The 17735-nt window shown below is 43.9% G+C and overlaps 1 protein-coding gene across 1 annotated transcript in view; it reads right to left on the bottom strand.

Annotated features, from left to right (window-relative positions):
* cps1 (carbamoyl-phosphate synthase 1, mitochondrial) overlaps positions 1 to 17735 on the bottom strand; it is a 260110-nt gene that overhangs the window by 114097 nt on the left and 128278 nt on the right. Inside the window, exons 19-21 of the mRNA XM_068036228.1 lie at positions 9765 to 9963; positions 9022 to 9198; positions 1438 to 1556 (exon numbers count right to left, since the gene is read on the bottom strand). Coding sequence (XP_067892329.1) covers positions 1438 to 1556; positions 9022 to 9198; positions 9765 to 9963 — 495 coding nt within the window. The remainder of the gene's footprint in view (positions 1 to 1437; positions 1557 to 9021; positions 9199 to 9764; positions 9964 to 17735) is intronic.

Genomic DNA, 17735 nt, shown 5'->3' with positions numbered 1-17735 from the left:
CAGAGTAAATTAAGTGAAAGTGTTTCCATTGGCTGAAGGGTCGATAATCAGAGTGCACAGAAATAATTTCAGGATTATGGGGAAAGAGAAGTGGGCTGGGAATAACTGGATTGCTCTTCCAAAGAGCCGACACAACCCAATGGGCTGAATGGCCTCCCTCTGTGCTGTACTATTCTATGATAACTTTTCACTGCCTGCGCTTGCAATACTTGCTGAATCCCCACAACCCTCTGAAAAACAGGATTCCAACAATTAGCAAATACAGCAATTGACTGTGAGCCCTTTTCACTGGCCCTTTTTGAGAAACTGGCGATTTTGCTTTTATGTAGCAATAAGTAACCAAACAATCTTAAGTTGAGTGGTCACATACTGTGGATTCTCTATTTTTATGATAACACATTTACAGGAGGGATCTGTCTGACAGGTGCAACTAGGTCTACTTCAACCAGCTGATCATATGCTGACAATTATCACTTCCTGTGATGCTGAGTGCAGTACTTACATTGTTAAAGTGATATCACAACACATCCTAGCTTTTCTTTTGAGTCATACAACTGCATACTAACAGAGAAAGACGACTAAATGTGGTCGTTGGGAGGCACAGCTGGTAGATCTAGAATCTGCCTCAGCTTCAATGCTCCAGATTGATGGAGCTGTTGTCGGGAGGGAAATGGTAGGGAAGTGAGGGAATGAGGTAGAGATGTACAATACAAAGTTTCTGCTCCTACTGCACATGGCATGTTTTTCCAAGGCTGACAACATGGGTGTGTGGAGGAAGCTCCTGCTTGAAACAGGTGGCAGTTTCATCAGGAAATGTAAGTGACGCGGGAGTGCTGTTATGATGCCTCATGTTTCTTGCAGCTGGCATAATGGGTCCAAGTGACTTCTACAGGACAAGCACAGAAATGTCTGATCAGTGTTTCAGGGCTCTAAGAAGATAGGGCAGGTAAGTCTAATAGACACAGCCGTAATCAAACAGTTTTCAGTATTTTCCTGGTACAGTTCTTCCAACACTTGTTTTACTCCCCCCTCCACTTAACAATACTTGCAGGCATTGCCATCATTACCTGCCAACAATTTGGGTCAGCTGGGATGCAAATGCAAAGCTGTTAATTTGCTCAAGAGGACTGACAAAGCCAGCGATGGAACCCCACAACTGTGGCCTCAAAAACCCACATTTTGGCTGTCATGTCACATGTTACTTTGTCAGTAAAAGCAATGCAATGCCTTTTGAGCTTACTAAAAGCTTTCAGAGTTTTTGTCTGCTCGTCGTGACACTGTCCTTTAATTTTTCACATCCGATTTCACTTAAACGGTATATCACCGTATTATCGCGCACTATCACAGAGTACATCACCATCTTATCGCGCACTATCACAGAGTATAGCACCCTAACAATGGATGCAATTATATATTTATATCACTGACTGTAGTTACCTGTTGTGTTTGCTTAACTCTTTCTCCAACATCACTATTTGCTTGAGTCTGTAGAGGAACCACTTGTCTATAGCAGTCAAGTCATAAATTTCATCCACTGAGATCCCACTGTGTAATGCCTGCAGGAGAAGGAAAATCAGGCAGCAACAGTGAATAACCTGGAGGGTCAAAAACCAGATATCCTACCGGCAGGTACATCAAGAAAATGTCACAAAGGATCTCGTAACAAAAGGAAACAAAAATCACTAGCCTCCCAAAATGCAACTTGGAGAGTTGCGGCTTTTGAGCTAGAACATTTGCAATTACTTCCTCTTTTACTTTTAACTCACACATAATCCAACTGACCGCAGAAAGGAGGGGGAGAAGGAGGGTGTGGGGATGGGGAGAAGATCCTCATCAGTCTGGTACCCTGATCCTGATGCAAACCTGCAGGAATCAGGCAAGGACAGAATATGGGTCTCAGCTCCCACCCATCCCGCATCATTGGGGTTTTGCATCATTGAAAGTGGATAAATTGCCAGGCCCAGATGAAATGTATCCTAAGCTGCTCAGAAAAGCAAAAGAAATAGTGGAGGCTCTGACCATCAATTTTCAGTCCTCTCTGGCTACAGTTGGGGAGCCACAGGACTGCTAATGTTGAGACATTTTTTTAAAAAAGGGAGGTAGGGATGTACAAGTAATTTCAGCCCAGACTACCTAACCTCAGTGGTGGACAAATTATTGGGAAACAAATGATGGAGAGAGGGGGAGAGAGGGGGAGAGAGAGGGGGAGAGAGGGGGGACAACACAGAGGAGGGGGAGTGAGTGCCACAGAGAGACAGAGAGACGGAAAAGTGAGCGATCAAGATCACTCCTGACAATGGTTATCTATCTGGAATACTCCGCATCATTACATGTGTGCAAGCAAACACTGACTACTTGTGCAAGCAAAAAAAATGCCAGGTGTCTCACTAAATCAGCGTCCAACATAGTGACCAAAAAGTCAGTCAATAAATTAGTCTTCTCATTTAAAGCTTCTTCACAAAAAAGCACCTTTGTTGTTGTTTTGATTAACGGTAAGATACATTTTTAATGCCTTTATCTTTCCAAAATTGTCTCATTCGCCCCCTATGTAATACAAAAATTGTAATGTGGCCTCCCATGCAAAAATATTGGACACTCCTGCTTCAGGCTTTAAACCTTATACAGTAAATGGAAAAGTCCTGGGGAAAATTGATGTACAGAGAGATTTGGGTGTTCAGGTCCATTGTTCCCTGAAGGTGGCAACGTAGGTCAATAGAGTGGTCAAGAAGGCATACGGCATGCTTTCCTTCATCGGACGGGGTATTGAGTACAAGAGTTGGCAGGTCATGTTACAGTTGTATAAGACTTTGGTTCGGCCACATTTGGAATACTGCGTGCAGTTCTGGTCGCCACATTACCAAAAGGATGCAGATGCTTTGGAGAGGGTGCAGAGGAGGTTCACCAGGATGTTGCCTGGTATGAAGGGCACTAGCTACGAAGAGAGGTTGAGTAGATTAGGATTATTTTCATTAGAAAGACGGAGGTTGAGGGGGGACCTGATTGAGGTGTACAAAATCATGAGAGGTATAGACAGGGTGGATAGCAAGAAACATTTTCCCCCAGAGTGGGGGATTCAATTACTAGGGGTCACGAGTTCAAAGTGAGGGGGGAAAAGTTTAGGGGGGATATGCGTGGAAAGTTCTTTACGCAGAGGGTGGTAGGTGCCTGGAACGCGTTGCCAGCGGAGGTGGTAGACGCGGGCACGATTGCGCCTTTTAAGATGTATCTAGACAGATACACGAATGGGCAGGAAGCAAAGAGATACAGACCCTTAGAAAATAGGCGACATGTTTAGATAGAGGATCTGGATCGGCGCAGGCTTGGAGGGCCGAAGGGCCTGTTCCTGTGCTGTAATTTTCTTTGTTCTTTGTTCTTATGTTTTAAAATAACCTAACAGCAAAAGTAATTCACATTGGCATTACATACTATTTTCCTTGCTGTTTGCTTGCTAGCTAATACAGTTGTGCTCCTCTCCATTGATATTTGTATGCTTAGCTATTTTATTTATAGGGAGAAGTGTGTTTTAAATTGGACTGTGTTTTGATATTAGATTGGATATATACTTTATAAACAGATTAACTGCACTCATGTCCGTGGCTGAGTCAATAATTTTGTCAAACGTCCATGATGCAACATGTTGGTGCCGATCCCTGAACACGAGGAAAAACCTTTTAATGCAGCGAGTGGTTAGGATCGGGAATGCACCGCCTGAGAGTGTGATGGAGGCAAATTCAATCATGGTTTTCAAGAGGGAATTGGTTAATTATCTGAAGAGAAAAAAATTGCAGGGCTATGAAGAAAGGGCCAGGGAAGTGGGACTAGCTGAGTTGCTGTTGCAGAGAGTTAGCATGGGCACGATAGGCTGAATGGCCTCATTCTCTGCTGTAACAATTCTTTGATTGTGTGAAGGAATGCATTTGGGGAGGGCAAACAAGGCAAGGGAAACACACAATAAATGGTAGAATACTGAGAGGTGTAGCAGAACAGAGAGACCTTGGAGTACATGTCCACAGATCCCTGAAGGTAGCTGGACAGGTAGATAAGGTGTTTAAGAAGGCATATGGGATACTTGCCTTTATTAGCCAAGGCATAGAATATAAGAGCAGGAGGTTATGGTATAAAATACCAGTTAGGCCACAGCTGGATTACTGCGAACAGGTCTGGTCACCACAATACAGGAAGGATGTGATTCAACCTGAGAGGGTACATAGGAGATTTACGAGGATGCTGCCAGGACTGGAGAATTTTAGCTATGAGGAAGGATTGGATAGTCTAGGGTTGTTTTCTTTTGAACAACGGAGGCTGAGGAGAGATTTAATTGAGACGAAGTAAATTATTAGGGGCCTAGATAGAGTGGATTGGAAGAACATATATCCCTTTAACAGAGAGATCAATAACCAGATTTAAAGTAATTAGCAGATGGGATTAGAGGGGAGTTGAGGAGTATTTATTTCACCCAGAGGGTGTCGGGGGTCTGGAACTCACTGCCTGAAAGGGTGGTAGAGGCAGAACCCTCGTTGCATTTACAAAATACTTGGATATGCACTCGAAATGCTGTCCACACACCAAGAGCTGGAAAGTGGGATTAAGTGGACAGCTCTTTTTCGGCCAGCACAGACACAATGGGACGAATGGCCTCTTTCTGTGCCTTACATTTTCTATGTTTCTATGAAAAAGGAGTTTCATTGAGGAGTATTTAGAAAGTGAAACTACTACATTAATCAAAAGGGCCCCATTATACATTGAAAGCACAAATCAGAAATAGTGCCTACAACACCAAATAAGGAGTCATACTCTCTGACTGGCACACATTGGCCTACTTGTACTCTTGCCCAAGGAATGATGCTTTGGGACCTTCAAGATAGCTGGGAGGAACAAATGTTTCAAATATCATAACCGTGAAGCAAGAGTCCAAGTGCAGGAGAGTGGTGTGAGCAGACGAGGCTCCACACTGAGACCACCCTTCAAACACGGCAAGCGCCGTCTAACCTGTACACACGAGCTTCCTATTACAGCCACTTCCTTTCCCATTTCTGAAAACGCTGTCCTCCAACACTTGAATTTAATTCGTCATCGTACATTCTGTAGCCAGTAACTGAAGAACACCTTCAATTTATCATTTCTTCAACTAGATATTCTAAACTGGTTATAAATCCAGAAGCTGTGCTGGCTACTTCTAACCTCCTCTTAACTAGATATGTACGAATTTCATCCTTAAAAACTAGCATTTGCCTACCACCAATATTAAACTAACTGGCTCAGGTGATGCCCCAGGTCAGCTTTGCCTCCTTTATAAAAATGGCTCCCACTATTGACTATTTCCAGTCCTCCAGCTCACACCCACAATATCTCCACCATGTACAAATGAACAAGCCTCTCCTTGTGGGGTCCCACGTCACTTAATTCTCTTCACTGAGGTACCTGTAAAATGCTTAACACTTCCTTTTGATATCTCTCTTCATGCAGCTTTCCAACCTCTTAACCTACCTCTAATTTTCTCACACTCTCCTTTACTTTTTTCAATATTCATCCTATTCCTCATAGGCCTTCTTCAATTCTAATTAGTTTCTAATTTCTGGCATCCAGAAACCACTACTAGCATCCTGATTTTTCAATGGAATATACTTAATGTATACATTTGTAATCTCCAATATTCAACAGAAAAAAATCCATTCCACTGCTCTACTGTCCTGTGGGCCAATTTCTCCTCCCACTTTGCATAGCTAGTTTCGCTCATCTTTTTGAGAACATGTTTAGTTTAACTTTCATTTTTGCACTGATTTTTCCCTTTCTTGTTGAATCTTAAATTCAATCTTATTGTGGTCACTATTTCCAAGGTCCTCACAGACACTTTGCTCATCTACTTAATCGATTTCTCCTCGCTTTGCAGCCAACCAAAAAATTGCTTGAGAAAAGAGTTCTATAAACATGTTAGGAATTCAACCATCTTCTCTCCAGCTCTCCCTTGCTGCCCCATTCAAGAGGTGGATAATTAAAAGCTTGCAAAATAATTACTTTGTTATTCCTGCTCACATCTCTGTCTGCAGGCTCCCTTTACCATTTCCTTCTCACACTTGAGATCAGTAAGACATCTTTTCTAAAGTAACAAGCCCAGTTGTCTTCTAAATTCCAACTACACTGACTCTATCAGTCTCCTTTTCCATCAACCATCTGTACTGCCTATATTCTCTCTAACCAATGTTGCCACTCTACCTCCTTTCATATCTTTCCTATCCCTCCTAAATGTATTGACCAATAATTGGAACGCAATGCGCCGTTTTCACAGATGTCAAAATGGCGGCTAAACATCCAATACGATAGGCGACGTGTGTCTGCTCATTCGTGCCGACCATATTGGTAAAGGCTGATCTGTAGGCACCCAGTTGTGCAGCTGAAGAAAACATTAGGTTCTTCATACTTGTAAAGAGGGTGCCTAACATTCTTTTCTGGCCCCCTTTGCAAAATTGGATTCTGCACAACCTCTGCAGGAGCCATGCGGGCTGTGGTCAGTTTCCTCAGGCACTTGACAGGCCATTCTAATGAATCATAGAAAGTTTAAGGCACAGAAAGAGGCCACTTGGCCCATCGTGTCTGTGCCGGCTGAAACACGATCCACCTATTCTAATCCCACCTTCCAGCACAGTGGCGCAGTGGTTAGCACTGCAGCCTCACAGCTCCAGCGACCCGGGTTCAATTCTGGGTACTGCCTGTGTGGAGTTTGCAAGTTCTCCCTGTGTCTGCGTGGGTTTTCCCCGGGTGCTCCGGTTTCCTCCCACAAGCCAAAAGACTTGCAGGTTGGTAGGTAAATTGGCCATTATAAATTGCCCCTAGTATAGGTAGGTGGTAGGGAAATATAGGGACAGGTGGGGATGTGATAGGAATATGGGATTAGTGTAGGATTAGTATAAATGGGTGGTTGATGGTCGGCACAGACTCGGTGGGCCGAAGGGCCTGTTTCAGTGCTGTATCTCTAAACTAAACTAAACATTTGGCCCGTAGCCCTGCAGATTACAGCACTTGAGGTGCATATCCAGACTCCTTTTGAATGAGTTAATCCTTAAAAAGGGGCCGCTGGAGGCTGACAAAAGAAAGGCAAGTTTGAACTTTTTGTTAAAAATGTATATTATCGTGGAGTGGGAGTAATCCTCAGTCGTGATGGCCTATCAGTCTTTAGTAGTACACTGGGTCTTCCTATCCCTGGCTCCAACCCTGGAAATGCCTGGCCAGGAATCCTGCAGATGGCAGCCATGACATGGTCTTTTTCCGGAAACTTCTGTCCGACTCCCGTCAGTTGTAAGGGGAGGCTAGTGAAATCTGGGATAAGATTTTTAACATTGATGGATTTATTAGTAATCAACACTTTAAAGAAAGGAAGACAAGGGGGTGTAAACTTCAGATCTGCAATGCTTGCCGACTGTAAAAGTCAAAAACTACACTGCTGTAAAAATGCAGAGAGACACTGCTGGCTTTGTTTGGAATATAGCTGGCTTACGTAAACAGCCCCAACACAATGAATCCAACCTTCACAGAGATCATTCATGCAGAAACCTCCTTCATCCAGGCAAATCACAAGCTCATCGACAATCTATTTTGCAGCGTGAAAGATTATAGGGATTATAGAGAGCACACCAGTTATGTTAGCCTGCCCAGCAGGCACAGTGAAAAAGCACTCAAGGAAAGACAAAAGTTGGGGATGGGGAAGCTCAGAATTTTGTCGCCCAACCACAATAGATTGACAGGATATAGCAGCATGAAGAAGCTGAATATAACCACCGATATCACACCTGCTACAGTGCAATATCAAAGCTTCTATTCAATCTCTACAGACAGTAACTAGCCTCTGCTGTCCCCAATATGGAGAATATGGTGAGGAGTCATGTGGTACCACTGCAGAGCAACAGGAGCCGCAAGCAACACCAAGTGCAGGACACGGAGGAGAAGTACAAATATATGTCTGGTGGTGGAAAAGTGTTTAATGCTGAAACATGTGCCACTAGAAACATGTGCACATAAACCACCAACATCATTACTCTTTAAGAGGGGCAGGGAGGAAGGATGTCATTTCCTCTTTAAGGTTTGGATGTAGTATTTACAAAGTCACCTCAAACACAAGTCCTTCCATCTGGCAGTCAGATCTGAATAGCTTCTCATTCTGCCCAGAGACAGACTGCAGCAGCAAAACTTGAGTTATTTAGGTACAGGATGCAGTGGTGCCAGGAGAGGGTAGAAAACAGAAAAATGAGTGGAAAAGTGTTTTCTGCTTTAGTTTAACATGCATGTAGACCATTTTTCATTCACACATACTGGAATATTTGACATTGAAGGCTGAATTTTGTGCCTCCAGATCCATTTTGTGCACATTCAATGTTTCCTCTAATACACCAAGCTGGGTACCCTGAACTTCATCACCCAACTCCCCGGGTCCTTTCACATCCACTTTACACTGAACAGAATCAGCAGCCTGAATGACAATGAAGCAAATCTAGACCACAGATTCCCCAGGATCAGCCATTAATAGGAACAGGAGGAGGCCATTCTGCCCTACCAGCCTGTTCTACCATTCAATTAGATCATGACTGATCCACATCTTAACTCCATCCACCTGCCTTGCTCGCGTAACCTTTAATATCCTTGCTAACAAAAATTTATCAATCTCAGATTAAAATTTTCAATTGACCTCCAGCCTCAACAGCTTTTGCGGGCAAATATTCTAGATTTCCACTACATTTTGGTGATGAAATGCTTCCTGACCTCACCCCTGAACAACCTAGCTTGAATTTTAAGATAATGTAATGGCTAGCTCCCTTGGGAGCACCAACTTGGCAAATTACCCCATAGTGTCCCTGTCTTTGAGGCATCACAACTCAAGAGCAATTAGGAATGGGCAATAAATGCCAAGAATGAATTTTTAAAAAAAGGTAATGGAAGCCAAAAAAAAGAAACCTCAAACATCTCTCTGGGAAACGGTGGGTCAGAACTCCCGGGACCAACCAGTGGCTGTATTCACTGAGCAGTCATTACCTTTGCCAAGGAGTAGGTCCGGTTGATAGATGGAACAGCCAGATCTTTCTGCAGGTCAAAATCATCAGACCACAATTTCTTCATTGGGAGCCGGGGCACAAAACCTTCCACGGATGGATGACACATTCTCAGGGCTTTCTGGAAACTCTCTTCAAACGTGCGGCCGATAGCCATTACCTGGGTAACACAAACATGCAGCTTAGAGGAATGCACCCACACCAATCGGATCCAGCTTCAGATCAACTCTTTCCAAACACAGCGATAGAGTGAAGCAAAGGGTCTTTCTACTCAATGCTAGATCGAGATCCTGAGCCCAAAGATGAACTTGCTCTTTGAAACCAGGGCAACCTCTTCAGTGGTTACTGGGGAATGGTGAGCAGTAAGTCAGTCAGATCCAAAGGCTATTTGCACCTACCACCATTATCTGACCCACAAAGAGGGTCTTGGTTACCTTTTCACCAATATCCAGTCCACAGGCCTCAAATCTGGCAAATCACAAACTCTGCAGAATTTCTTTCTTAAATATAAACTAATCATCAATGTTCTGCAGGATTTATATTAAACTTTGAGCAAAACATATAGACACCCAATAAACTTGTGGTTTGTCAGTGTGACTGTGTCTTAACTACAACGTAAATGTTAACTCCTCTGTCCTGGGAGGAGGCCAAAGGAAAACGGGAGGCATCAAATGCATGTGTGTAGGAAGCAGCCAAGGAGTTACACTTAGGGCACAGCCCACTCACCTCCCCAACACTCTTCATTGAACTGCCGATCTCTCGGGAAGCTCCATGGAAACGGTCAAGATCCCACCGCGGAACCTTGGTCACAATATAATCCAAACTCGGCTCAAAGCACGCAGTGGTCTTCCCTGAAACTGCATTCTTGATATCAGGTAGAGGGATTCCTAGGGCCAGTTTGGCAGCCACAAAGGCCAATGGGTAGCTGGAGGGAGAGTGAGAGAAACAAACTCACAAAGAGACAAAGAATGAATGCTCTGTATCCATAAGAAGGGTAAAGGGATCTTTCTTTCCTAGATGTGAGGCCATTCCAGATACAGAGAGACAGATGCACTATGACTAAGTATCAAAATGTAGATTCTAGCACCGCAGCTCTTGCTTCCAGCAGTCACAGCAGAGAGTTGAGCAGTTTAAACATTTGTTTTGGCAAAGATAGATTAGGAAAATACTACAGCAGCCCTAATGGTCCCAAGAAATCAGAAGTCCTGGGAAGGTAAGCAGGCAGGGCCCAGGCACAGGGGAATTGAACAACCAATCTGTCTCTGCTGCTCTTCACAGTTGAATAGTTTGCCAACCCTCACCATCAAGACAATGGTGATCAAAGGCTGCTGGAATGCATGTACCCCAGCAACATAAACATCCAACGACAGGTCACAAACCTGAAATGTTAACTCTGTTTCTCTCCTCATAGATGCTGCCAGACCTCCTGAATGTTTCCAGCATTTTCTGTTTCTTCCCCAGCAACATTACATGCTTTCAAGGGGGGAGCAGGTGAAAGTGTCGGCCCGCAGTGTCTGCGGAGGGATACAGCATCAGTCATATCTCTGACTGTACATCTCTGATGGGTCCCATTCTGGAGTAATCATTACATTTAGAAAGAGACAGACTTTATAAAAATTAGAAGCTCTGCATTAGCGACGTTGGACTTAATAGGCGAATATCATTGCCTCATCCAGAATCAGTACAAGCTCCAGATGACGTTGCATTTAACAGCATAATTCCGATACAGATTCCTTGTCCCTGTCCAGTTAAATGACCCGAATGGTGACAGCAATCTATGTGCTACATCACCCACATTGTCTGGGACGAGAAAAAAATCTCCCAGGGCCCTCAGTCCAGTTAGAAAATTAGGCATCAGGGATGATACAGCAAGATCATAACCAGAGCAAGCGAGTGCCTGATGGCAGTGGGGGGGGGGGGGTGGGGGGGGGGGAAACAGGAAGGGGGCCAACTGTGCAAGAGCAGGACGGAGTGACAAGAGCAATGTAGGAGCAGAGGTGGCCGAAAAGAGGCCAACAGAGTGAGAGGGCCAACAGAGTGAGGGGATGTTGAGTTAATGTGTGTTAAATATTTTTGCGTGGGAAGCTGTGTGTGCAGCGGATGGGCCAAGCCAAGCAGGAATGTAATGCAGGCTGTGGCACAGGTGCTGCTGGTAAAGTTACAGGCCTGACTCTCAAATAGCAGATCAGATGTCCTGAAGTGCAAGCGCGCAGCGTGATTTCTGAATGTCCCCCTTGGACTGCTTATTCCCACTCGACCCCTCCCCCTAAGTATTCCAAACTTCGACTGCTTTCATGGGACCTCATTTATATAATGGAATACATTTGTGGACATGGGATTTTCATGGAATTATTTTAGCTCCAGGTCCCAGGATGTAATGCAGGCTGCGCTGATGGGATTTTTTCCCGAATTAGGAGCAGAAGTAGGCCATTCGGCCCCTCTAGCCTGTTCCGCCATTCAATAAGATAGTTCTGGACTCACCCACAAGAGGAAACATCCTTTCCACATCCACCTTGTCAAGACCATTCAGGATCTTATATACTTCAATCAAGTCTCCCCTCACTCTTCTAAACTCCAGTGAAAACAAGTCCAGTTTGCCCAACCTTTCCTCATAAGATAACCCGCTCATTCCAGGGATCAATCTAGTAAACTTCCTCTGAACTGCCTCCAATGCATTTACATCCTTCCTTAAATAAGGAGACCAAAACTGCACACAGTATTCGAGATGTGGTCTCACCAATGCCCTGTATAACTGAAGCATAACATCCTTACTTTTATTTTCAATGACTCTCGTAATAAAGGATAGCATTCCATTAGCCTTCTTTATTACTTGCTGTACCTGCATAACTAACTTTGTGACTCATGCTCGAGAACACCTAGATCCCTCTGCAAATCGGAATTCTGCAGTCGCTTTCCACTTAAGTAATACTCTGCTTTTTTATTCTTCCTGCCAAAGTGAACAACTTCACCTTTTCCCACATTATACTCCATCTGCCAGATTTTTGCCCACTCATTCAACCCATCTATATAGGTCTGCAACCTCCTTATGTCCTCTTCACATCACACTTTCCTGCCTATCTTTGTGCCATCTGCAAATTTAGTTACCATGCCATCGTTCCCCTCAGCTAAGTCATTGATATAAACTGTAAAAAGTTGAGGTCCCAGCACAGACCACTGCAGGACTCCACTCGTCACATCCTACTAATCAGAAAAGGACACATTTATGCATACTCTGTTTTTTGCCAGCCAGTCAATCTTCTATCCATGCTAATATGTTACCCCCCTCCCCCCACACCATGAGTTCCTACTTTGCGCAATAACCTTTTATGCGGCACCTTGTCAAATGCCTTCTGGAAATCCAAGCACAGTACGTCAACAGGCTCTCCTTTATCCACAGTGCATGTTACTCATTCAAAGAACTCCAATAAATTGATTAAACATGACTTCCCTTTCACAAAGCCATGCTGACTATTGCCGATTATATTGACTTTTTTTAAGTGCTATAGCCTCCTTAATGATTGATTCTAACACTTCCTCACGACAGACATCAAGCTAATTGGCCTATAGTTAGCTGTTTTCTGCCTGTTTTCTTGAATAGAGGAGTTATATTTGCTACTTTCCAGTCTGATGGAACCTTTCCAGAATCTAGTGAATTTTGAAAAATTAACTCCAATGCATCAACTATCTCACTAGCCACCTCTTTTAAGATCCTAGGATGAAGCCCATCAGGACCCAGGGACTTGTCAGTCTGCAGCTGCATCAGTTTGCTCTTGTGATTGTAATTTCACCAAGTTCCTCTCTTCCTTCCACCTCATGATTTACAGCTATTATTAGAATATTTTATGTATCCTCTTATAGTGAAGACAGAAGCAAAATATTTGTTCGTTTCATCTGCCATTTTCTTATTATCTACTATTAACTCCCATTCTCACTCTTTAGTGGACCAACATAAAGGTCGACTTGGGACTGCAAATGAAACCCGACCTGAACCCGAAAGAACCACGTCCGACCTTGAGCCCAACCTGGCCCGAGTCCTTCCATTCTTTCCCACGCCTGACCAGTTAACCTACCTTCCGTTTTTAACTTTCTTGCTGATCTGCACAAGCTTAAAATAACTGTAACAAAACCACCTTTCCAGTCAAAAAATTACATTAACATTGAGCCACTTACCTGAGGTTGTGATAGTGCGTGTCCAACCCGGCCCGACCCGACCCAAGCCCGAATGCCGGACCCGGAAGTGCGACCCAACCCGAACCTGACACGTCGTCGGATCCAGTCAGGTTTGGGTCAGGTAGCCGGCCTTTAGACCAACACTCACTTTACTTACTCTTTTCCAATACCTGTAGAAACTCCTGCTATCCGTTTTTACATTTCTAGCTAGCTTCCTCTCATACTCTAATTTCTTTCTCCTGATTAACCTTTTAGTCATTCTCTGCTATTCTTTATATTCTGACCAATCATCTGACCTGCCACTCATCTTTGCGCAATTATATGCATTTTCCGTATGTTTTTTGCTTTCCTTAACTTCTTTAGTAAGCCATGGATGGTGTGTCTTTCCCTTAGAATTTTTCTTTATAGTAAGAATTTACTTAACCTGAGTATTCTGAAATATCCCCTTGAATATCTGCCACTGCTTCTTTATTGATTTATCTCCTAGCCTGGTAACAGTTCACTTCAGCTAGCTCAGCTTTCATGCCCACATAATTGCCCTTATTTAAATTTAAAATACTAGTCTTAGACTCACTTCTCTCTTTCAAACTGGATGTAAAATTGAATCATACTGTGGTCAGTGCCTTTACTCTGAAGTCATTAATTAATCCTGTCACATTACACAATACCAAGTCTAATATAACCTGGTCTCTGGTTGGTTCCAGAACGCGCTGCTCTAAGAAACTATCTCTAAAGGGCCGAATGGCCTGTTCCTGTGCTGTACTGTTCTTTGTTAAAGCATTCTATGAACGCTTCATCCAGGGTACTATTGCCAATCTGATTTTTCCAGTTTATATGTAAATTAAAAGCACCCAATATTTCTTCTTGTATACGTCTTCCTACATTATGGTTACTGTTAGGGGGCCTGTAGACCACTCCCACTAGTGACGTCTTTCCCCTACTATTTCTCATCTCCACCCAAACCGATTCTATATCCTGATCTCCTGAACCAAGGTCATCTCTAACTATTGCACCAATGGAATCCTTGATTAACAGTTCTAACCCTCCACCTTTACCTAGCTTCCTATGCTTCTTGAATATCACATACCCCTCAATATTCAGGACCCAATCCTGGTCATCCTGCAGCCACATCTCCGTAATGGCTATCAGATCATATTTATTTACTTCAGTGTGCGCTATCAGGTTGTTTACTTTGTTATGAATGCTACATGCATTCAAATACAGAGCCTTCAGTATTGTCTTTTTATTATCTTTGTAACATCTAATCTTGACTGTTAGTGTGTTATTAGGGTTTTTCTCTCTGTCCCTTCCTGCCATTTTCTGACCTTCATTTCCCATATTACTATTTTGCTCTCTTGCCTTGGCTCTACCCCTTGATTTGCTACATCTATTCAAGCTTGATCCCTCAACCCCCTTTGTTTAATTTACAGCCCTCTCTACTTCCCTAGTTATACAGTTTGCTATAACACTGGTCCCAGCACGATTCAGGTGCTACAGCCCCCACTTTCCCCAGTACTGGTGCCAGTGCCCCATGAACCAAAACCCACTTCTCCCATACCAGTCTTCAAGCCACATATTAATTTCACTAATCTTATGTGCCCTCTGCCAATTGGTACTTGGCTCAGGTAATAATCCAGAGATTATTACCCTTGAGGTTCTGCTCTTCAATTTGGTGCCTAGCTCTTCATACTGTCTAAGCAGAACCTCTTTCCTAGTCCTACCCATGTTGTTAGTATCTACATGGACCATGACAACTGGATCCTCCCACTCCAAGTTCCTATCCAGCCCTGTGCAGATGTCCAGAACCCTGGCACCAGGTAGGCAACACAGCCTTCTGGACTCATGCTGTCGGCTGTACAGAACAGCGTCAATCCCCCTCATTATACTATCCCCTACTACCACTGCATTCCCTTTTGCTCCCCCCACTTGAATGGCTTCCTGCACCACAGTGTCATGGACAGTCTGCTCATCCACCCTGCAGCCCTCACTTTCATCCACATAGGTTTGAGGTGCTCTCAACCTGTTTGACAATTGCAAAGTCTGAGGCTCCTCCACTACTGTCTGCTCAGTCCCTTTATTTGCCTCACTCATGGTCACATCCTCCTGTCCCTCACTGCAGACCAAAACAGATGACCCTGTATTAAGAGGTGTGACCGTCTTCTGGAACAAAATGTCCAAGTATTTCTCCCCCTTCCTTACGTTGCACAGTGTTTGCAGTTCAGCTTCCAGATCAATAATCCTGATCCAGAATTCTTCTAGCTGCTTACACTTTCTGCAGATGTGTTTGTGCTAGATTGCCTTTGTATCCAAAAACTCCCACATACCACAGCTGCAACATAACATCTGTCCTGCCATTGTTACTTATGCTATTAGTTAATTTACTTTAATTATTTTCTTAAACACTCTTAATTAACTCTCTTGCTGTTTCCCAATCTACTAAGCTTAACTAGTATTAGTAAATAAAACCTTACAATTCGTAAAATTACCTGAGGTTTGAAAGATAAACGATAAAACACTCACCAACCAATCACCGACCTAGGAGTCAAAGGAAGACGGCTCACCAGCTGCCAGAGGCCAAAAAAGATAGGAAAAGGAGCTCCTCTTTCTCCCTCTGCACCGAATTTCCATGTGCACCAAATTTCCAGCTTCACTCTGGCAATGTCTCACTCAGGCAAATGACTCCTTTCACTACATCCCCTCACAGTGGATGAACAGTGTCTACCTGGCTGTTCAACCACTCTGAATACAGTTTCTAGCCAGTATAAATCCAGGACTACCCACTGATTTATTTAAAATGTACCCAATGTCCCTGAGAATTGTGTCCTGATTCCTCAACTGATACTTTAATCAAAACTGTCGTAAATAGAAGCCAATGGAGATCCTTCAAACACCACAAAGTGAACATCATTATCAAGGATTTTCACCCAAAGGGTATCTTTAGACAAAGTGTTGCCCCAAAACATTGATGTGGCTTTTCTCGGGAAGCTGTATTAATTAGAGATAACATAATGACAGTAAGTAAAATGGACATAACTAACAGAAGGTCAGAAACAGAATCCATATGAATTATAACAAAAGAAAAGGAAGGATCGATCACACTAGTAGAAGTATACTACAGACTACCTCATAGTGGAAAGGACGTAGAGGAGAAAATATGTAAGCAAATATGCGAAATGAATAAAGGACATTGAATAATAAATGTGGGTGATTTTAACTATTCCAAAATAAACTGACAAGCAGAGGTAGCAAAAGGAGTACAGGGAATGGAGTTTTTAATCAATGGGAGCAGGACTCCTTTCTTAGCCATGATGTAAAAGTCCAGCAAGTAAGGGAGCACTGCTGGATCATGCATTGGGTAATGAACCAGAACAGATAAGGGAAGTAAATGCAAGGGAACATCTAAGCAATATCAACCACAGTGTAAGGAATTTTCCTCCACACAAGATCAGGGGGCAGGTTGTTCAACCTTGCCCGTCTAAGAGCGAAGTCCAAAGTACGGAAAGTCCTCATCAGAGAACTCCTCTTTGCTGACGATGCTGCTTTAACATCTCACACTGAAGAGTGTCTGCAGAGTCTCATCGACAGGTTTGCGGCTGCCTGCAATGAATTTGGCCTAACCATCAGCCTCAAGAAAACGAACATCATGGGGCAGGACGTCAGAAATGCTCCATCCATCAATATTGGCGATCACGCTCTGGAAGTGGTTCAAGAGTTCACCTACCTAGGCTCAACTATCACCAGTAACCTGTCTCTAGATGCAGAAATCAACAAGCGCATGGGAAAGGCTTCCACTGCTATGTCCAGACTGGCCAAGACAGTGTGGGAAAATGGCGCACTGAAACGGAACACAAAAGTCCAAGTGTATCAAGCCTGTGTCCTCAGTACCTTGCTCTACGGCAGCGAGGCCTGGACAATGTATGTCAGCCATGAGCGACGTCTCAATTCATTCCATCTTCGCTGCCTCCGGAGAATACTTGGCATCAGGTGGCAGGACCATATCTCCAACACAGAAGTCCTCGAGGCAGCCAACATCCCCAGCTTATACACACTACTGAGTCAGCGGCGCTTGAGATGGCTTGGCCATGTGAGCCGCATGGAAGATGGCAGGATCCCCAAAGACACATTGTACAGTGAGCTCACCACTGGTATCAGACCCACCGGCCGTCCACGTCTCCGCTTTAAAGACGTCTGCAAACGCGACATGAAGTCCTGTGACATTGATCACAAGTCGTGGGAGTCAGTTGCCAGCGTTCGCCAGAGCTGGCGGGCAGCCATAAAGGCGGGGCTAAAGTGTGGCGAGTCGAAGAGACTTAGCAGTTGGCAGGAAAAAAGACAAAAGCGCAAGGGGAGAGCCAACTGTGTAACAGCCCTGACAAACACATTTTTCTGCAGCACCTGTGGAAGAGCCTGTCACTCTAGAATTGGCCTTTATAGCCACTCCAGGCGCTGCTCCACACACCACTGACCACCTCCAGGCGCTTACCCATTGTCTCTCGAGATAAGGAGGCCAAAGAAGAAGGAAAAAAA

The sequence above is a fragment of the Heterodontus francisci genome, chromosome 7, assembly GCF_036365525.1.
Source record: "Heterodontus francisci isolate sHetFra1 chromosome 7, sHetFra1.hap1, whole genome shotgun sequence".
NCBI lineage: Eukaryota > Metazoa > Chordata > Chondrichthyes > Heterodontiformes > Heterodontidae > Heterodontus > Heterodontus francisci.
Note: the sequence above shows the minus strand (reverse complement) of the source record. Positions and strands in the feature narration are given on the sequence as shown.